Source organism: Odontesthes bonariensis, chromosome 15 (genome assembly GCF_027942865.1).
Source record: "Odontesthes bonariensis isolate fOdoBon6 chromosome 15, fOdoBon6.hap1, whole genome shotgun sequence".
Classification (NCBI taxonomy): Eukaryota; Metazoa; Chordata; class Actinopteri; order Atheriniformes; family Atherinopsidae; genus Odontesthes; species Odontesthes bonariensis.
Genome location: NC_134520.1, coordinates 33,380,208 through 33,402,799, shown reverse-complemented (window position 1 = coordinate 33,402,799; position 22,592 = coordinate 33,380,208). Strand labels below are relative to the sequence as shown.

The window sequence follows — 22,592 nt, the reverse complement described above, 5'->3', positions numbered from 1 at the left end:
GGCCAGATGTCCCACGGCTGCCTCGTACAGCGCAGTGTGGCGCTTGTGTTGCCTGGATTGGCCGGTGTTTACCCAGGCCCCCAGAGCCTGCCGTGACCCTGCTGCTGCCACACCGAGGAGGCGTTTGGCTGTGCAGCCCGTTTCTCACAGGAGGGCTGAGAGAGAGAAAAAAAGTGTTCTTGGCCTGTTTTTTCTTTGTTGGAGCGTAAGTTCCTACAGTAAATTATAGAGTGTGGGACACATGCTGTTTTAACTGGAAATCGTAAACACCTCATTTTGACTAGATTGCAGTAAACATACCTCACTGTTATTACTAAGTAGTCACTCAAGGATTTTGCTTTTTTTTTCTGCGGTTTGCTGTGACATTTTTTTTTTAAGAATAATTAATGCTTTATCTGTTGCAGCTTAAACACAAATGTGCACCGATAGCTGTTTGGTAACAATGACGAATTTAGTTCAAACACTAAAGGACATAAAAAGTCAGCATTATACGGCACCAAATCGCATCTAAAGCCATTTTAAAGATGATCGAATTAATTTTAGTGTAAGTTAATGGTTTATTTTTAGGGCTGGGCAACGATTAAGATTTTTTTATCTAATTAATCACATGTTTTCCCTGATTAATGACGATTAATCGCATTTGTACGCAAAATCCAAAAATGAGTCCAAAAGTAGTGTATAGCTTTTAGCATTTAGTTTTATTTTAAATGTGCTGCCATATGAATGAAAGTGCCATAACATTTGTTGTGCAAACACACTTTTAACATCAGCATCTTTCTGTAGTTTTTATGTAGAAGCCTCGCTCCACTGTCTGTTTCCTTGAATGACTTGCTGCTATCAGTTGTGTGTTTTGCCTTTAAGTGATATTTTAGACTGGAACTACTACGCTGAGAAGACAATTCAACTTGGCAGTGTTTACAGATGACTTTGGTTCTGTCGACTCCGCCGTCTGGAAGAACTTTAAAATGAAAATGGCCGAGTAAAAGTTCCGTACCCTTCTCCAGGTTTGGTGGATCCGCCGATTACTTTCTTTTCCTGTTCCACAGCAGACAGCAACAGACTTTTACAATAATAAAATAAATAAACGCATTAATAATGCGCGATAAAATATTTATCGGCGTTAAATAATTAACAAGTTAACTCGCCCAGCCCTACATAGAATGTTTTTAAGTTTTTTTTTTAAGATGCATATTTTTGTATAATTAGTGCTTTATCTGTTGCAGCGTGCTTAACTGTCCAGGGAACTGTCCAGGGAACTGGACAGTTCAAACCCTAAAGGACATAAAAAGTCGGCATTATACGGCACCAAATCACATCTAAAGCCACTTTAAAGATGATCAAATTAATTTTAGTGTAAGTTAATGGTTTATTTTAATCTGTAAAAAGGTAAAACTTTGCAACAATTTAACTTAAAATGAATAAAAATCGATCCGCTTTGGTCTTTTTTTGGTCCTTTGTTCCCACAGCCATAAGGCTTTTTAATAGTGACTGCTGAGTTCTTCTCAAATTGATTGATTTTTTTTTAAATTTATTTAGTCATTTATTATTATTATTATTATTATTATTATTATTATTATTATTATTATTATTACTAGTTAGTAGTAGTACTTTTTTTATTAGAATTGGTATTATTATTGTTGTTAATATACAATCATTGTAAATATTAAATATTAATACATTTTTTTGAGCTACTTGACTAATTTGAATTTCCCCCATTGGGGGATAAAGGAATAAAGTATCTTTCTATTCTATTCTTTGATTTGAGTGTGAGAACTGAATCATTCGATTCTCCGTTTCTCAGCCACACCCTAAACATCTCCGTCATGTCCCTGCTCCCACTCGTTAACAGACCTGTGAGTAGAGTATTATTCATTACCTGCGTTCTGCCCCTTTTGTCCTGAGCTGAGAACATTTATGTCAGAATAATTGTGTACTAATGAGGTGGGTTTGAGCGGCCCTGACGTCACCTCTGCCACCCACAGCAAAAGCTGCGTAACAAACGGATGTGGGCTTTTATTAGGGCTCTTTTCCGTTTAGTGAAAGTGATGCTGCGCTGTGTCACTTCTGGGAATCAGAGGGGCAAGTTAAAGCCCCCTCCATCGGATTCAGAAAGGATTCGGGATGACTTGATCCCAGCAGGAATGCTCTTCTGGTTTCTCATGTGAAAACTCAACCAACAAACAGCCGATTTGCATGTTTCTGCTGCATAAAAAATAAAAAAAGAAGTCTGAATCGTGTGATCGGAAAGAAAAAAAAAAACAACAAGGTGTAAATCCAGCGTGAAGCAAAACAAACAGAAGCCCGACTCCGCTCCCTCCCGGTTAGCTTAGCCGTTAGCCATAACAAACATTTCTCACAGAGAATCTGATGAGAGGGATTAGTGTGAGCAGCAGTGCTGAATAAGCTCCACATTGCTGCGACATATGAGACGCTGCAGCGGTGAAACCCACGCAAATAACCAGTTCTTCTGTTTATTTGGTCGATTCGTTCAACAAACACGCAGCACCTGAACGTCCACCAGACGTCCAGGGCTGTGTTCGAAACCACATACTACATGCTACATACTGCATACTACAAACCACATACTACGTACTACATACTGCATACTACAAATCATATACTACATACTACATACTGCCTACTACATACTACAAACCACATACTACATACTACAAACTACATACTACATACTACATACTGCATACTACAAATCATATACTACGTACTACATACTGCATACTACATACTACATACTGCATACTGCATACTGCATACTACATAATACATACTACATACTGCATACTACATACTACATACTACATACTACATACTGCATACTGCATACTGCATACTACATAATACATACTACATACTGCATACTGCATACTACATACTACAAACCACATACTACATACTACATACTACATACTGCATACTACAAATCATATACTACATACAACATACTACATACTGCATACTGCATACTGCATACTACATACTACAAATCACATACTACATACTACATACTGCATACTGCATACTGCATACTACATAATACATACTACATACTGCATACTGCCTACTACATACTACAAACCACATACTACATACTACATACTACAAACCACATACTACATACTACAAACCACATACTATGTACTACATACTGCATACTACATACTACATACTACAAACCACATACTACATACTACATACTGCATACTACAAATCATATACTACAAACCACATACTGCCTACTACATACTACAAACCACATACTACATACTACATACTACAAACCACATACTACTTACTACATACTACAAACCACATACTACATACTACAAACCACATACTACATACTGCATACTACAAACTACATACAACATACTGCATACTGCATACTACATACTACATACTGCATATTACAAACTACATACAACATACTGCATACTACATACTGCATATTACAAACCACATACTACATACTACATACAACATACTGTATACTACATACTACATACTTGCATACTGCATACTCATCGATCAGACAGTATGCAGAGCGTTAACCCACAATGCATTTCGCTCCTGCCCGAGCCGAAATCAGCCGGCCTGAAGCTGATTTCACTTAAAGCTGCAGTCTGCAACTCTTTTTCAAGCATAATGCCTGGAACTGTCCGGGGATTCTGAAAGTAGTACATTAAATACCCCAATACAAAAAAAAATGAGTTCTCTAGGTCCCCTATATGTCCCGCTAGGTCCCTCCAAAGCCAGCAGGTTTGTTTACAAAATTGCAGACCGGACCGGTAAAAGGTAACCAATCGGGTTTACGAGCTGGGCTCTGCTGCCTGTCAATCACCGATTGTGCACGCGCGATACAAGGTAGGCTCGTCCCCACGCTTATTTATCTGGACTATTGAACTTCATTACGGGCTAGTCTACTTACTGTGTCTTCCATGATCGCAAATGACAGGTGAGTTGATGAATGAGGAGTCGTGTGGGCGCATCTGGTGTGCACGTAGACGTGCACGAGTTCTCATGTGTTTTGAAGGGGCGGGACAGGAAGTTGAATAACTTTTTATTTTTCGGTTAAAAAATAAGCATTTCTTGCATTTTGCGACTACGGAGGTCACCGTTTTCAACTTCAAGCGTTCTGATAGATCATGTAAACTCTTAAAATGCCAAAAAGTAGGACTTTACGTATGACAACAACAAATCTTGCAGACTGCAGCTTTAAGCTCTAAACTCTGTAAACTTTAGCAACATTTGAAACATTTTCAGGTGAGAAAGTGGTCGTTTAGATCCCCAACGTGTTGAAAACCTGACAAAATACCAGCTATTTACCATTTTGTTCCCACGAATTCGGCGCTACTAAAGCTAGCCGCAGTGAGCAACGCACTTCCTGTTATTTTCACAAAATAAAATACCCGTTGCCTTTTATCATAGGGAAAGCCATTACCATACAATTGGTGCTTTTGTTTTGAAAACAGGAAGTGAACCTACCCTCGTTGTAGCTAGCTTGAAACTGCCGTTTTGACAGGAAATGACGATCGGCGACGTCACGTTACGTTGCATCTTGGGTAGTTTGAGGATGAGCAGTAACCTCATGATGCATACCCAACATTTAGGAGAATCTAGTATGCATCCGGGAACTTCTCGCTTACTCAAACTCGCATACTAACTCAAAAAGTTAGTAGGAGTAGTAGGAGAAGTATGCGGTTTCGAACACAGTCCAGGTTTGGAAACAAAGAACTGAAGTGGGGTTTAAGTTGTGGTCATTAGCCGTTTGTTGGTCTGAAGCCACAGCAAACCAACACAGCGATATGTTTTCTGTGTACACGCTCGATGCCTCCGACCAGCTGCAGTTGTAAGGCTTATCCCCCCCGGTTTATTTGGGGAAGTCCCGTCCATCTCTCCTCCCGGAGAGCTCTGTGGTTCACGCTCGGCAGTACAGAATAATATACTGTTATGTCAAGAGAGAGGAGCAGTTAGCGCCGGGGAAGTTGGAGCGGCGCTGCCAAAGTCAACGCTGCCCCTTCAAACACACACATTCAGCCGCTCAGCCTCTACATGCCTCGGCTTCAGCTTTCTGCTTTTGTTGAGATTAAGCCCAAAAGGTCAGATTTGCACGATAGATTTGAAAGAGGATATGTTTTCCATTTATTGGAAAAGGTTATTTTCAAAGGAATCTTCAGATGGGAATGACTCGGTCAGTGGACGTCGAAGGGGGGGGAGGGGTTCGTCGGTGTCCTGTAAGACGGAGCCCGGTGTGAAGGAGGGACTTTTTGTGTGTGTTTTTTTGGTGTTTGGTGTCGATGAGAACGGGCTGAGCGAGCGCAGCCTAAACATCAGCTGAACTACGTCCAGGTGAAGAGCCGAAGTCTGAAGCCGATGACAGAGTCCTTCTGCGGGCTGGTGTCACGAGCCGCCGACGGCTCCAGAGGAGTCATAACGCTCCTTTTAGGTTTCCACCTGCGCTCATCCCCACCACTCAACCCTTCCCAACAGTGTTTGTTGTCTCCGGTCACCGCGGTAACCAAGTATCTCGGTGACTGATTGCTCACTTTGAGTGTTGTAATTGCACCACGTGTCAAGTTTCTCAACCTTTTGTCAGGAGGACAGAATATCCGCAACTCTTCTCTGATGTAGAAGTGGTGCCATCTACACCTTTTGTACACACCTCCACCCCAGCTATGTCTTTTGCTTTGTCTCATATCTTCCAAACCTCTTTGTGTAGCGGCTTTTTTACTCTCTGTTGTGTTGTGTTTATCACTGAAGATGACGGTCACTGTTGGCAAACTTGCCTTTTATTTCTGGGGGGGAATTAAGACAATCAGTCCCGGTTTCCTCACACACACTGGAAAAAATGCCCCTCCAAAAATAAGTAAAAAACACAACAAATACAGATGTTTTTGCTTGAAATAAGCAAAAAAAAAATCTGCCAATGGAACTAGTGAAAATCGGCTTGTCAAGATTTCTTGAAATAAGATGTGATATTTAGGACTTTTGAGATAAAAGTGATCTTCAAATTAGCTTAAAAACCTCTTCAAATGTAAAAAAAAAAAGCTTGTTTCATGTGAAAGACAATTCAACTTGGCAGTGTTTACAGATGACTTTGGTTCTGTCGACTCCGCCGTCTGGAAGAACTTTAAAATGAAAACGGCCGAGTAAAAGTTCCGTACCCTTCTCCATGTTTGGTGGATCCAAAGATTACTTTCTTTTCCGGTTCCGCAGCAGACAGCAACAGACTTTTATGAATAGAATATGGATGTAATATGACTCAAAACAATTTGTTTTCAAGACTTTTTCATTTAACAAGATATTCCAGATGTATTGTTTTCAAACAACTCCCTATATCTGGCTGAAATGGTACTTGTTAGGCAGTTGTGTCTTATATTAAGTGTAATGAGATACTCAATGAGACAAATATACTTGGTAAGATTTAGGTTTTTTTCCCAGTGCACACACACACACATCTGAAAAATGTGAAATGAAAGTCCAGGTTAGCTAACGACATGCAGCAAGCCATTTTATAAACGACAAAGACAAAAAATACCGTCAACATTTATGAAAAAGAACGTGCTCAACCGTTTGGGAGCTATAGGTTCATAAAATACAACTTAAACCTTACAGCCTTAGTAATAAAATGAAAGTAATTAATATAAAACAATAGTTGAGCTCATAACTCGTGCACCTACCAGGGAGACAGCGAGGTCCGACTGCTGTTTACCCCCTGGGGGCACAACCTTAATCTCCAGGGGTGCTGCATTTAGCAGTGTGTTGTGTGAAGAGTTTTTTTTTATGGCAAGTGGGATCACATTATCACCTTATTAATATATTAATATATGATGTTTTAAGTTTGTTTTAAAAGGGGACAAAAATGTCCCTTTTCAGACATTAAGGAGTTTTTTTTTTTTAAATCAGACTTGGCAAAAAAAAAAAATCCCTAAAAATCAGTGTTGTTGCTGATCATTGACATATCCCAGACCATAATTATCCCCGCTCAACAATTCCACTTTGCATTCTGTATATTGAAAATATAGCAGTTTTTGTGTTTTTTTTTTATTTTTATTTTTTTTTTTTTTACAGAAATTGGCGTTTACGTCATATAAACCAGTATTTAAAGGGTTACATTTTTTAAAATAATTGAAAACTTGGGAGTTATGATCAGAACTGAAGTGGAATAAAAGATCTACGGGAAAAAACAGCGGAAAAAAATATTAACATATGATGTTTTTAGGTCGTTTTAAAAGGGGACAAAAATGTCCCTTTTCAGAAATGAAGTTGTTTTAAATCAGGTATGAGGGTTAAGTACCATAGGACTTATTTTGTGTGTTGTGTGAAGAGTTTTTTTACACTTGCATCACATTTCTTTCCCTCCTCACCCTCCCTGCCGGTTGAGTCAGCCCAGAACGAGGACAGCAGCCTGTCAGGTGCAAGTAGACGCTGCGTTGGCAGGGCTGAACACAAATATTCTCCTTTTCGTTGAGGCTCCACAGATCAGTCAGAATGTGAATTTGCGCAACAACAGCCGATGGCAGACACTGACAGCTTTTGTGGTTGGGCTGGAATTTCGCCCGCCTCCGACCCGGTGAAGATTCCTCCCGCAAAAAAAAAATCACTCACTGCTCCTGCTCCTCAGGTATTTTTCTTCACCAATAAAGAAGATTTTTGGACGTAAACAGGGGCTGGAAGGGTTGGCCTAAATCCTGCAGAGAGGGAGTGGAGATGGAAATTAAGGGTTACATGTTTTCCCCTTAATTCTATCACAAAGCCATTCACTCCCCAAAACCATTTCTCAAAGACGGGGCGGGATTATGGGATTTGCAGTTCTGGGTGAATTCCAAAACAGGTGTGTAAAAACAAAAAAAAAACCTGTGTTGAGGTAACCAAAGGGTTTCTATGACAACACCATGGCGATTTTAAAAAAGAAACGAAAGAAGAATCCCTATTTTTGATCTTTTGTCGGCCGGTTCAGACAGAATATCTGGAAAATGCTCTGAAAAGTCTTTGTGTTCAGCTTTTTTTTTTTTTAGAGAAAAGTAAACAGTCCTATTTTAAGGTTTGTTGCTCATTAAAAACAGTCTGGGTTACCGAGTCATTCCACTTTTTGGAGTAAAAAAGGGGAAAACTCAGTAATATCCTGCAGGTCACCTTGGAAAAGATTTGCAAGGTAATGAAAGACATGCAGCGGGTCTGAAGCTGGAGGAGGAAACTTGGCGCAGGAAGGAAGCTGATGTTCGACCTGTGCAAAGATATAAACACGATAAATATTTTGCCTGATTCAAATATTTTCCAGAGGAAACGTCTTTGAAATAAACGTTACAGAGCAGAGTTTTTTTTTTTTGGAATAAATCACGCTCGGTAAACGCACATAAATACCCTTACAGGCAGTCGTATAAATGAGTGAGTCAGACATCTTGAGGTCTGGGCGTGTAAGGGCTATGTCAGTGATACTCACTATTTATTTCACAAGAGCCACATTGGCAGCAAAATCAAGGGAAGAGCCACTTTTTATGACAACGTACTAAAGTCCCTTTTTGCAAATCTGCATTTCTACAAAAAAAGAAACAACACAGCCAATACATTTTCAATTCAGACCACATTTACCTTAATACTGGGATGAGCGGAAGCTGGCGTGCATGTCCTCGACTTTCTTCATGTTGTATTTGTAGTTTGTTGTTGTAATCATAGTGAGACATTCAGGATGAGCATGGTTTCTGTGCTGGTTTTTGCCCTTTTTTAATTAAAAACCGATCCATTGTGCCTGCATCTCGCGCTGGCTAAAGGAGCTAGCATGCTCTGGGGTCAGGTGTGAGGTGGTTTAAGCGGGCTGCGTTGCCAGGTTTAACAGAGCCCCCTTTAGGAAACACCATTAAGCCTTAATTAATACGTAATAAAAATACTTAATACTACAAAAAAATCAAAGTCTTACCAAGTATATTTGTCTCATTGAGTATCTCATTACACTTAATATAAGACACAACTGCCTAACAAGTACCATTTCAGCCAGATATAGGGACTTGTTTGAAGACAATACATCTGGAATATCTTGTTAAATGAAAAAGTCTTGAAAACAAATTGTTTTGAGTCATATTTAACATGAAACAAGCTTTTTTTTCCATTTGAAGAGGTTTTTAAGCTAATTTCAAGATCACTTTTATCTCAAAAGTCCCAAATATCACATCTTATTTCAAGAAATCTTGACAAGCCGATTTTCACTAGTTCCATTGGCAGATTTTTTGCTTATTTCAAGCAAAAACGTCTCGTATTTGTTGTTTTTCTTACTTATTTTTGGAGGGGCATTTTTTCCAGTGAACTTAATAAAAATACTTAATACTGTGCAGTATTCGCTGTATGTTATTTGAAAAAATGTATTGTTATTGTTAGCATATTGTTACTAGCTACTGTGCGAGTGCGAGCCACCAATGAGTATCTCTGGTCTACGCCGTCCCGTCACACAGTTTTAGACCTCAAGAGCTGCCTTTCTTTGCACTGGAAAAAATGTCCCTCCAAAAATAAGTAAATAAACAACAAATAAAAGACGTTTTTGCTTGAAATAACCAAAAAAAATCTGCCAATGGAACTAATGAACATCGGCTTGTCAAGATTTCTTGAAATAAGATGTGATATTTAGGACTTTTGAGATAAAAGTGATCTTGAAATTAGCTTAAAAACCTCTTCAAATGAAAAAAAAAGCTTGTTTCATTTGATATGTGACTCAAAACAAGATGTTTTCAAGACTTTTTCACTTAACAAGATATTCAAGATGTATTGTATTAAAACAAGTCCCTATATCTGGCTGAAATAGTACCAACAGAATGTGTTGCAGATCTCCTGGAGCCCACAGCGCCCTCCCTGACCCCCCCCCCCCAGCTGACAGCTCCTGTCCCCATCCTGTCTGGGCCCCGCATGTCCCGGCTCTGGATGGGAGACATCTCCATACATTTCTCATCACCCCGCTCCGCCTCCTTTTCCTCCTCGCACATCAGCCCAGCTGTGCCAAACGCAGCCGGCCAGAGTTACGCTTTTCCTGCAGCCTCTCTGGCCAAACGAACGTCGGAAAACAAGAGAAGGAACGGCTCTGTGAGAATTAAAGGGAGAAAGAGAGAGTTTTGAGTGTCAGTTTCTGGCCTGGCTTATGGCTGTCTGCTCAGTTTTCACGGCCCGTGATTTTTATTAGACTTTCCGCCGGGCCGCGGGCAAGGTTAAACGGCCACCGCTGCCCCGTTTGGGCTCAGAACCTCCTGTCAGCTCCCCTCCGAGCTCCCCCCGTCCGCCTCCAGCCCCTCCTCCTGGCTGTCCTGGACCGCCGCTGCCAGTAAAGGAAACACATTAACACCAGGGCCAGCAACAGAGCAGGCTTTGTCCGGGACCGGGCAGGCCCGTCCATTAGCCCCACACTCTGCTCCACGCCGCACCAATTAGAGCAGGCAGGGAGCGGAGCCACTCCAAACAGAGGTGTGAGCTTTACAAGGAGCCTACAGGTGTGCTCTGGGGGAAATAATGGACTTTATAGCTGATTGGTGCACTGTGCTACACCCGTGTTCCTCTGACACCTCTTTAAGAGCCAAACCAGCTCTGCAGAGTTTTGACAACCTGCGTTTAACCTGCAAACTGGAGCTCCCCTCGGACGTGGGATCAGATCAAACTGGAGCTTTCCACTTTGCTGCAGTCACCAAACTGGGCTCTGGTTCCACTGAATCATAACGCATGCTCAGGGCTGCTCTTAATAAAAGAGGAATTATCGTGTAATCCTCCGGTTTCATCGCTTCTTGATTCTAAAAGAAAGATTTGGCCGCTGATTTTTATTTATTTTTTTTGGTTTTACAGTCATTTGCAACCAAGAAAATGGGATATTTTCCTTTTTTTTGTGCACACATCCAATGCAAATCCAATCTAAGAGGTTGAAATGATCTAACCCATCATGTGTTTGGCTTTAGAGCTCTTAAATGGGGCATCTGTTTGGTTAAGAGAGAGAGATTTAAATGTAAATGTACTTTATTTATACAGCCCTTTACAGACAATCCTTACGGTGTACCAAAGTGCTTTACAGCAGGTAATAAATAAAGAGAAGAACAAGTAAAAACAATAAAAAAACAATGAAGAGATGCAAAACATTCAACTCCAACCCTGTTGGCAACACAGTCTGGAAGTCGTGTAAACGTGTAAAATCAAATGAAATGACGTTAAAATCATCTAAACTCTGTATTTAACTGAAACTGAAACAAAGACTGGACATGAAGTGAAACTGGAACATTGGAAAAAAATCAAAGTCTTACCAAGTATATTTGTCTCATTTCTAGTCAAAATATCTCATTACACTTAATATAAGACACAACTGCCTAACAAGTACCATTTCAGGCAGATATAGGGACTTGTTTTAATACAATACATCTGGAATATCTTGTTAAATGAAAAAGTCTTGAAAACAAATTGTTTTGAGTCACATTTCATATGAAACAAGCTTTTTTTTTACATTTAAAGAGGTTTTTAAGCTAATTTCAAGATCACTTTTATCTCAAAAGTCCCAAATATCACATCTTATTTCAAGAAATCTTGACAAGCCGATTTTCACTAGTTCCACTGGCAGATTTTTTTTGCTTATTTCAAGCAAAAACGTCTTTTATTTGTTGTTTTTCTTACTTATTTTTGGAGGGGCATTTTTTTCAGTGTGTATGTCCATTTGTTTTCAACTTGGTGCCACAAAGAATTGGAACAATATGAAGAGACGACTGGAAAAACGATGTGATGCTTAAAAACACCTACAGACACATCTGGGACATAATTATATGAATAAGCAACGGGTCAGTTATATTATTGGATAGAAAGAGAGAGATAGGGAGGGCTCCACAAGGACGAAAACGTTACAACTTATCAGTATTTCTCAGAAAAAGTGAAAACGATCAGGGAATTGTGTTGATGTTCGGCCCCTGTGGCAGAGCCTTAGCTGTGGAAATCCCTGCCTGAGCTCAGAAAGACTGGCAGATCGCTGCTGTTTTTTATCAGATGCGTAACCACGGCAGCTGTTTTTCTGTCTCCAGACACAAAAAGACGTTGCTGGCATCGAGTTTAAAATGAGCCAAAATGCTGAAAACGCTGTGAATGAATAAACTTTTTAAATGATGTCCTTCTGAAAGCCAAGCAGCAGAGCCTGGGATACCTTCCCTTTTTTCAGCCCCTTTTACACTGGAAAAAATGCCCCTCCAAAAATAAGTAAGAAAAACAACAAATACGAGACGTTTTTGCTTGAAATAAGCAAAAAATCTGCCAATGGAACTAGTGAAAATCGGCTTGTCAAGATTTCTTGAAATAAGATGTGATATTTAGGACTTTTGAGATAAAAGTGATCTTGAAATTAGCTTAAAAACCTCTTCAAATGAAAAAAAAAGCTTGTTTCATATGATATGTGACTCAAAACAATTTGTTTTCAAGACTTTTTCATTTAACAAGATATTCCAGATGTATTGTCTTCAAACAAGTCCCTATATCTGGCTGAAATGGTGCTTGTTAGGCAGTTGTGTCTGATATTAAGTGTAATGAGATATTTTGACTAGAAATGAGACTAATATACTTGGTAAGACTTTGATTTTTTCCAGTGTAGAATTCACATGATGGGACTTGACAGCGTCTTTTCATTATCTATTGTGCATCCGACAAACCGTGTATGTGTGTCAATGGCAGATGAATTGTTGGCTAATATTTGACTACAGTTAGGAGGAGTGCTGGTACCTGCCAGGTTGCAGAAGGGCCCCAAGGCTGACTTGGATGGGGCCTGACATCAGGGGATTTCCATCCACAATTTGTCTACGCTTTGTGGACTCGTGGAATTTCTAAATATGTCTGTCAAAAATATTGATTGATTGACTCGAGAACAATAGACGACTTTGAAAGTCTCTCTAAAATTTAAACAGCCTTTAAAGTTTCATTAAAATCCAGCGGTGACAAAGCGGCGCTGGCGTGGGGGGGCCCCATGTATAACAGGCTGTATTTTGTTAAAGAAGCGTGGCTCTGTTTCTGCTCAGCCTGTCGCCTTCCTATGAAATGATTACTACGAATTCGGTGCGTTCGCATGATTGGGTACATGGGATTTTCCTGGGTCTGACTGGAGGCTCTGCTCCATGTCAGGGGGGGAACAGTGATGCAGTGTTGGAGCCGTTAGAGTCAGGATGGATGCAGAGCTGAAAGGCAAACGCTCGCTTTGCTCTTGAGAAGTCTCAGGGAGGTTACCGCGAGGTTGTGGGAGACTTTATGTACGCCGGAGATATTGCACCAGCTAAAAATATCCAACGCTTTGATGCAAACTTTCAAGATTTCCTTTGAAATGGCCCTCTCAGATGCTCACTATTTTTTTTTAACAAGAGCCACATTGGCAGAGCAAAATCAAGGGAAGAGCCACTTTTACCACGACATACTAAAGCCCCCTTTTTGCAAATCTGCATTTCTACATATAAAACATCCCACAAAAAAAGAAACAACACAGCCAATACATTTGCAATTCAGACCACATTTCCCTTAATACTGGGATGAGAGGAAGCTGGCGTGCATGTGCTTGACTTTCTTCATGTTGTATTTGTAGTTTGTTGTTGTAATCATAGTGAGACATTCCAGATGAGCATGGTTTTTGTGCTGGTTTTTGCCCTTTTTTTTAATCATAAACCGATCCATTGTGCCTGCATCTCGCGGTACACCCGACGTTTGCCTGCTCGTTCCCTCTCTGGTGTCTAAATGCTGATTTTTGTTTGGTTTTTGCCCTTTTTTAATGAATTCAATTCAATTAATTTTTATTTATATAACGCCAAATACAACAAATGTCATCTCAAGGCACTTAAATAATAAAGTCCAATTCAAGCCAATTGGAATTCAATTCATTGTAATCATAATTATTTATAAAATAATCCAATTCATTCATATAGAGCCAATCAAAAAAAAAGACCCATTGTGCCTGCATCTCGCGCTGGCTAAAGGAGCTAGCGTGCACTGCGGTCAAGTGTGAGGTGGTTTAAAGGGACAGTTCGCCTCTTTTGACATGAAGCTGTGTAACATCCCATATCAGCAACATCATTTCTGAACATCTTCTTACCCCCTGCTGCGTCCTGTGAGCAGAGTTCCAGCCTCGTTTTGGTGTTGATGAAGGTAGTCCGGCTAGTTGGCTGGGGTTTAAAAAATAAAGCGTTTTACTTCTCAAAACAATATGCGTTCAACAGAGTAATACATTTGCATCACAAAATCGTTCTACAGGAAAAAGTCAGACCTCACAATCGCTTGGCCCTATTTTCTCTCCCTTCGTATCACTGCCTGCTGCCGCCTGCCGACACCCGCGCTTGTTACGGTGTTTGCTGCTCGGTTTGCACAGCAGGCAGTGATACGAAGGGAGAGAAAATAGGGCCAAGCGATTGTGAGGTTGTGAGGGGGTAAGAAGATGTTCATAAATGATGTTGCTGATATGGGATGTCATACAGCTTAATGTCCAAAGAGGCGAACTATCCCTTTAAGCGGGCTGCGTTGCCAGGTTTAACAGTACCCTTTAGGAAACACCATTAAGCCTTAATTAATACTTAATAAAAATACTTAATACTCTGCAGTATTCACTGTATGTTATTTGAAAAAATGTATTGTTATTGCTACCATATTGTTATAAGCTACTGTGCGAGTGAGTATCTCTGTTTCAGAGCATGAGGCTGAACTCCTCAGGCCTTCGTTAATCCGCTTTAACTGAGAAGCCAACATAATGAGACGCGACACCGTGATATTGGTGTTGATTTTCAACGGCATAACTCTGTATTTGGGTTGGAGGGCCGGACCGTTTATTAAAACCAGCGTCTTTTTATTCCCCTGCCGCACCATGAGCAGAGAACACGACACTGTCTCGCACCGTCCTGCCAAAAGAACACCCCAAAGCATCTCTAAGCCGTCATTAGAAGCTCATTTGCGCTGCCGCAGATAGCATCGCCACGTGCATCGGCTCAGATGAAGAGCGCCGCAGGGCCAACCTGGCAGATGTCCGTGCGGTGACTCTGGACTGGACGCTGCTCCGGCAGAGCCACGGTGGTCCTGTTTAGTCGTCATTTTTCTGTGGAACTTCCCCCGTTGCTTTTTCGTTTTTTTTTTTTATAATTTTTTTTTTTGATGTTGACAGACAGATGGTCTGAGATTTGTCTTGGCGTCCGGCCCAGATTTGACACCAAAACGGTGAATTAGAAAGGAAAATGAGAGGGAAGGATTCTAAAAAGGGTCTTGTGGCTGTAATGTGAGGTGGTAACGAATTGATTTGACTCAGGGTTACATTTCAAGTTTCTTGCTTTGGCTAAAGAGGGCTTGGAACAGTAGTGGAGGGTTTGGAAGGCTGTCTTTAGCCGTGTGTGCGGAGTGTTAACTCTTAACCCTCGTCTCCAACAATGAGGCCTTGATTCCACTTATCTGCTCCCTGTTTCTCAGTTTCTCCTCTGTTTGTGTGTGTTGGAACAGGCCGGATTTCTGTAGCTGTAATTGAATTCAGAAGTTGTTTTTTTTTTGTGTTTGCAGGTTCAAACTTTGTGACGCGTAAGATCAGCCGTTCTGTGGCGAAGATTCACCTCGGCCAGCTGGAGAGCTTCAGCCTGGGCAACCTGGACTCCAAAAGGGACTGGGGCCACGCCAGGGACTATGTGGAGGTAAAACACACACCCAGCCCACAGAAAGCCACACAAACTGCCTCAGAGTTGAGCAGGGTTCAGATGTGCACGTACCGTTAAACGGGGCATGTTTTCCCAGATCGTTTGAGGCTGTAATATGCGATCTGCATGAAGCCTCCTGTGATTCTCTGCCAAAAGAGAAACAGAGATAGAGAAATAGAAGGGACGAGGGCGGACGCATGCTGTGAGGCCACAGACTTCACTCTGGTTTCCCACAACTCACCCATGTCCCAGATCCCTCCAGGCCCCCTTCGCCGTTCCCCGAACGGCTGCAGAAGAAAGACGGATATCGAGAGAACACGGTGTCCCGGGGACGATGACAGAAATACTGTGTTTGTGTTGAAGCGGAGCTGCCAGCAGCAAGCGGGGAAAGGAGTGGGGGAGATGAAACGAAACAGTGGGGTCGCCTCGTCCAGAAGCAGACGGAGCTCGGCGTGTTTCACCCCCCCCCCACACGTGCACGTGCATTCCTCATGTGCGATAGGTCGGGGCTGGGACACGTGCGCGCGGCTGTGGAGATGAAAGGCTCGATGGGTTGCCATGTCTGACAGCAGAGCCCCCGCAGCGGGCCGTGTTGTTGTTAGGAGGTGACGGTGGTGCAGGTGGCGGGGGGGCCATCTTTCAGATGGGAGCGGGGGTGAGGAGGTTACGGTTGGAACTTGGACCGCAGTGTGGGGTCACTGCGTCAGAGTCCATGCTGTTAGGGAGGGGCACGGACGCACTAATGGCGTCAGTGAAGCCTCAGTCACTGGCTGCGTTAGAAACCGCATACTTCTCCTACTTCTCATACTACTCATACTGACTTTTTTCCCGGATGCATTCTAGATTCACCGAAATGTTGGGTACGGTGATGCGCGGGCTGACCCGAAGCCAGCGGGCGCCTGCAGGCATCCGCGGTCACCCGCAGTTGCGGGTCATAAAAAAATATTTTTAATGATATTCGAGTTGCAAAACATTTGTGGTAAACATTTGTAATTCAAACAGTAGACACAATGTTCTATTAAATAAATACACTTTATTGGCTGAATAACTTCCGCGGAGATGACGTACGTGGTCAGAAGTACAGTAGGTATGGAGACGGCAAGAGAGAAGGTCAAGTTGGGAGAGTGGAAGCTCCGCAAACACACACGCAGAAAAAGCAAGGTTTGGGACTCATTCGCCGAGATCATCAAAGATGATGAGCAAAGTGCAGGCTTGAGCGCTCATTTAACTTTTGAATGCTGAGCAAGTTTGTCAACATAAACTTACAAGCAATGCCATTTTACAATTTTAACACCTTAAAACTGAATGCAGGTAGGCTATGTGAGGTCCGTTGTGCGTTGCCAATGACGCTAGGATGTTCATTAAGACCATTGGCTACCTTTTTAAAAAGCGGGTCGGGTCAACATTTTTTCATAAATATTTCTTGCGGTCTGAGTTAACGGGCGGGTTAGTGGAAAAAGCGGTCGGTTGCGGGATGTTTTTTTCGTCGACCCGCGCGTCACTGGTTGGGTGTGCATCATGAGGTTACTACTCATCAGAGATGGGGACTCAAGTCGACTCGAGTTGATGTTTTGATGACTTGTGACTTAACAAAAAATAAAAGACTTGAGACTCGACTCGGACTTGGAAGTTGAAGACTCGGCACTTGACTTGACTTGAGTGTTAAGCATCTAGCACAACTTCCAACTTTGTTTGTCATTTTAACATCCATTCTGACCAGTAAGTGCTCGTCAAATTAGCTAATATTATCCTGTTAGCCTAGTCGGTAGTTAGCTAACGTTAGCTTGATATGATACGGGGTGGACAGGTTGGGCACATTGGCCAATGATGTTTACTGACAGTTACTTATATCTTTGTGTTTTCACTTTATTAAGATCAGATTCTGCAGGTAAAATTGCAATAATAAGGTGACTTGACTTGACCAAGAAAAAATGACTTGAGACTTCAAAGCTAAGACTTGAGACTTGCACATGTATGACTTGGTCCCATCTCTGCTACTCTTACTCAAACTACCCAAGATGCAACGTAACGTGACGTCGCAGATCGTCATTTCCTGTCAAAACGGCAGTTTCATGCTAGCTGCAACGAGGGTAGGTTCACTTCCTGTTTTCAAAACAAAAGCACCAATTGTATCGTAATGGCTTTCCCTATGATAAAAGGCAACGGGTATTTTATTTTGTGAAAATAACCGGAAGTGCGTTGCTCACTGCGGCTAGCTTTAGTAGCGCCGAATTCGTGGGAACAAAATTGTAAACAGCCGGTATTTTGTCAGGTTTTCAACACGTTGGGGATCTAAACGACTACTTTCTCGCCTGAAAATGTTTCAAATGTTGCTAAAGTTTACAGAGTTTAGAGCTTGAGAGAAATCAGCCTCAGGCCGGCTGATTTCGGCTCGGGCAGGAGCGAAATGCATTGTGGGTAAACGCTCTGCATACTGTCTGATCGACGAGTATGCAGTATGGAAGTATGTAGTATGTAGTGCTTTTAAAATAAAATCCGTGTGCAGATGAATCCTTATGTTTATATTTTAGGATCTCTGTGAAGTTTTAGAATATGAGGATCAGAGTTTTGCTGCTTCTTGAGACATCAGTCTGCTCTTCTACTTTTCTGAATTCCCAACCTTCTTCTGCTCTTGGCAAACGACCGTGGCGATCCCCTTGGAGTTTTGAACGATTCCCATCCATCTCCTCAGACTATCGGTGAAGTTTACCGCCTTGTCATCTCCGTTTCGGAGCTCCGCTCTGCCAAACAAACCGACTTTCTGCCCCCCGGTTCATGTCAACAATAACATTGCTGCCTGCGGCGTATCCTCGTGAGACAACACATTCTTCGTTTTACTCCAGTGGTTCCAAATTCGGTTCTGCTATTTTGCATTTAAGCACCAGTTTTGGAAAATAGAAAGTATGTGAAGCTTGGCTTTAAATATTCAGGACGAGGCCTGCCGAAAGGCCGTTACTTTGTTAGCTTTCGCTGCTTAGATGAGCACAAAAGATGAGCAGGAGGTTTTATATGAACCATACACTCAGAGTTTTGTTGCTTTTTTACTCTGTTTGTTGTGTAGAGTCATGCAGGGTGAGTCGGTGGTCCTCTCTGTGGCTCAGGACACGTCCCCTCTGAATCACCTCTGAATGTGTTCTCAGTGCATCCTGAATGCATTCAGAGCCGTCCACTTGTGGTCAGATCAGCCACAAGGCGGATTGATTTAATGTCAGAACGGGACCACTGAAGCGTTTAAAGTTGGTGGGAAAAAAAAAAAAGGAGAGAACCTGGAGGAAAGTTAAGGAAAACCGCGGCGTGTTACTGCTGGGATTACGAGCATTTTGGTAGTCTTTATGTGCTGTTCTGGCCCCCATTTTTTTAAATCTGAGGTGTAACCTTTGACTGATTTGCTGCAGATTCAAGGAAAAATGCATTATTCATGGCGAGCTCTTTCTTTCATTCGTCTGAAATCTAACAGCAGCGCTGTTGTGTTTGGCTCGGCATCAGAAGCCATGACATTAATGTCAAAATAGGGTTAAAAAGTTAGCGTTTTCTAAACCTTTGGCGGAAAAGGAGGCACAAACTGTGGAAATATCCGGATTTTTTTTTTCTGCATTCAAACGGATGAAAGGAAACAATTTGAATGTTTATGCAAAATAATCAGTCGGTTTGAGCACTTGTGATTAGCTGATTATGTAACATGCGACAGGCCTCACTTCTGCTGGTGATTGTTCAAGGTCGACTGAAGAATGGCGAAGAATCGGAGGCCGCTCCGTCACTTTGATGCCGCTGGAGTTGGGCGAAAGGTTTGAGAAGGCAGAACTTAAGTGTCATCATCATGTATACATGTTGTGTTTTACAGAGCAAAGTGCAGTTTGGCTCCTGGTTGCATCTTGAGGTGTTCTGATGCCTTTTATTGGTCCCAGCTGCAGAAGCTCAAAGCTGCTGTAGCAGCGTACAGTTCCACATAGCTTTACGTACCGTAAAGTCCGGACTATACATTATTGATCCGTTTCCGCTGCAATTGAAGTCTATGGCAGCCCCATGAACGCTATGGTAAAAAGTTGTGAAATTTGGCACACGTAATCAGCACAGTGCCAAACAAAAACCCAAGAATTTTCATGCCCCAAGAGTCTACTCTCTAGCGCCACCAACACGTCAAAGTGCATCCAAATGCATAACAATTTCACAAATGAGGCATCGTTGGAATCCTTGGATCATGACAAGTCCAACGCACCATTACGTCAATTTGCGTATACTTAGATTTTCCGCCATTTTGAATTTTATCAAAAACCCTAAAAAAGCATTTCAGGTCACAGAGATTTTTCGATTTCCACGGGACTTGGCACATAGACTCTTCAGACCAAGCTGCACAAAAGTTATCGTGTGGAATTTTTAATTAGGCTTCCGTTTTTCCATAAAAGCCAATCAAACTCTGTGATGATGTTGCCAAACCAGAAGTGAGGCCACATCTTGGCAACCGTTTAATGTTATGACGTCAAACTCCTAAAGGAAACTCATGACCGCATCTTTGAGAGGCCCAAAAAGTTTGGTGACGTTTGGCCCATAGGGGGCGCTGTATCTAGCAAAAAGGCTATTTTGCTCATATCTTTGGACCCGTTGATCCAAATTTCACTAATGAGGAACTAATGGAATCCCTGGATGCAGACGAGGTCGTCGCATTCCATGACATCATCTTCGCCATCTTGGATTGTCTGCCATTTTTAATTTAATCGAAAACCTTCAAAAAGCATTTCAGGCCATGCAGATTGTCCAATTTGCACGGGACTTGACACATAGAATATTCACACCAAGCCGCACAAAGTCTAACATGTAGAATTTTTATTTTCGCTTCCATTTGCCCGTGGCAGCCAATCAAAGTCTACGCCCACACGCAAACAGGACGTTAGGCCTTATCTCTGCGATGCATTGATTGATAATTTGTACTCGCCCTCAACATGGAAAACAAACGAAGAAATGCACATGATGCAGCTTTTAAATTAAAGGCGATCGATCTGGCTGTTGAAGAAGGAAACAGAAAACTGCTGCACGTAATCTTGGGATCAATGAATCGATGGTGAGACGGTGGAGTGGCTTTCCAAAAACAAAGCATTTGTGCGTTACCGATAGGTATTTAAGGTATTTAGGTATTTAAATACCTAATACCGATAGGTATTTAAGTTAAAACCGTCGGTGTTACAGGCACTGTTCGGGGAAAAAAAAACATTAGCAGTATGTATTTGTTTATGTTACCGTACGGATTTAATTAAAAGTTTAAAAATCCTCACATGTAACATCTTTCTGTGTTAATATCTCATATTACAACGTGGACACCCGCGGTTTATAATCCGGTACGGCCCATACACGTACAAAATGGATTTTCTTTTTTTTTACGGAATTTACGGTACATATCGTTGAATTATGCATGTAATTTCCATGCTGACTGTGATGAAAAACATTGAGCTAAATTTGAAGTCCACGTTGACAGAGGGTAAAAAAGGAGCTCCTGGAACCTGTGGCTTTCCCCATTTAGCAGCTTTAAATATAGAACAGAAGTGGTTGTTATTCTTGTGCATGTAAAGTGCTGGTTGTTGGATCCTGCTGAGCGAGTTTTCTTCATCTCATTATGTTGTTGTGTACGTGCAACATCCTGTTGCAGGATTTGCGTGCCCACGCACTTGCCTGTCCGGGGCGCACGCTGCCTTGAGATGCACCAGGTTTCCTGTGGGAACTGCTGGCATTCCACTTCTGGTGAATCAGGCGTCTCCTGTTTCGGGAAAAGCCGGATTTTTTCGGGAAGCCAAAACAGAGGCTGGAGCTCAGGGTGGAGAGATTGGAAAAAAAAAAAAAAAAAAGGGGGGTTTTGTGGGACACTTGCACATTGCCCCACCCAGCAGACCATCAAAGGCTGACACTGACACCGAGACCCCCCTGACCGCCTCCTTCTGTCTCACTTTGAAATGCCCAGCCGCCGAGCACCGGCACTGTGTTGCCATGGCGAAGCCAAACAACCGGCCATTTGTAAACAGAACCATGTGTGTCTGCTTCGGGCCGACAACTGCTTTTCCTCCCTCTCTGTCTCCCTCTCGTCACCCCACCCAGGACAGGGAAATTGCTTGTAATTGGCTGTGGATGGATTGCGGGTGGCAGGAGGGGCGTGCTGTGTGTCTGCTCTAACGACGTCTGAAGGCGTGCGGCTGGCTGGGCATCGTCTCAGCCGGGTATCGGGTGTCCGTCCCAGGCAGGCAGGCAGGCAGGCAGACAGACCTGGGGCTGCCTGGCCGCTCTCAGTGGAGCCCTTCATTATCATCATATTACGAAATACATGTCGGGAGCTGAACCCTTTAGTTTAAAAAACGGCAGAAAGAATAATTTAAATCCTCCTGATCTCATTTTCCGTAAAAAGGAGTTAAAGCTTTGGAAATTTTTAGTTTGACGGCCGTGTTTGAAGCACAGAATTGGGCAACATGGGACAGATTTTTGACTCCGAGCGGGCCAAATTTGAGACGAAACCCACAGCAATCACTCAGAAAAAGCGAGCCCTCCCCCCCTCCTCAGCCTGTGCCCCCATCCTGACTTGGCCTATGGTTGGTACAGCTGTTTGGAGCCCCTACCACCACCTACATCTCCCTTCCCTCTGGCTGCAGTCAGCCATTTCCTGTGCAAAGAAGAAGGCTGGCTGAGAGAGAGCAGGAGCTGAAATCGGCTTGGTGGTTTTGGCTCTTTCTCCCCCCCTCGGGCTCCGTCCTGCTGCACTTTCTCGCTGTCATTTTCTCTGTTCCTTCTCCCATTTTGGGATTTTCATCCTCCATATCCCTTCTCCCTCTTAACCTTTTACCGTTTGGGGTTCCGTCGCTGGACTTTCTCTCGTTCGGTGATCAGTCACCTTCGCAGTTACCAAATATTTCCCGTCTGACATCTAATTAGCAGCTCTCGTTTTCCCCCTGACGGGAGCTG

The 22,592-nt window shown here is 42.4% G+C and overlaps 2 protein-coding genes across 2 annotated transcripts in view; both read left to right on the top strand.

Moving 5' to 3' along the window:
* gmds (GDP-mannose 4,6-dehydratase) overlaps positions 1 to 22,592 on the top strand; it is a 249,391-nt gene that overhangs the window by 85,220 nt on the left and 141,579 nt on the right. Inside the window, exon 7 of the mRNA XM_075486027.1 lies at positions 15,526 to 15,653. Coding sequence (XP_075342142.1) covers positions 15,526 to 15,653 — 128 coding nt within the window. The remainder of the gene's footprint in view (positions 1 to 15,525; positions 15,654 to 22,592) is intronic.
* mylk4b (myosin light chain kinase family, member 4b) overlaps positions 1 to 22,592 on the top strand; it is a 147,430-nt gene that overhangs the window by 117,806 nt on the left and 7,032 nt on the right. The gene's annotated exons all lie outside the window — the stretch shown is intronic.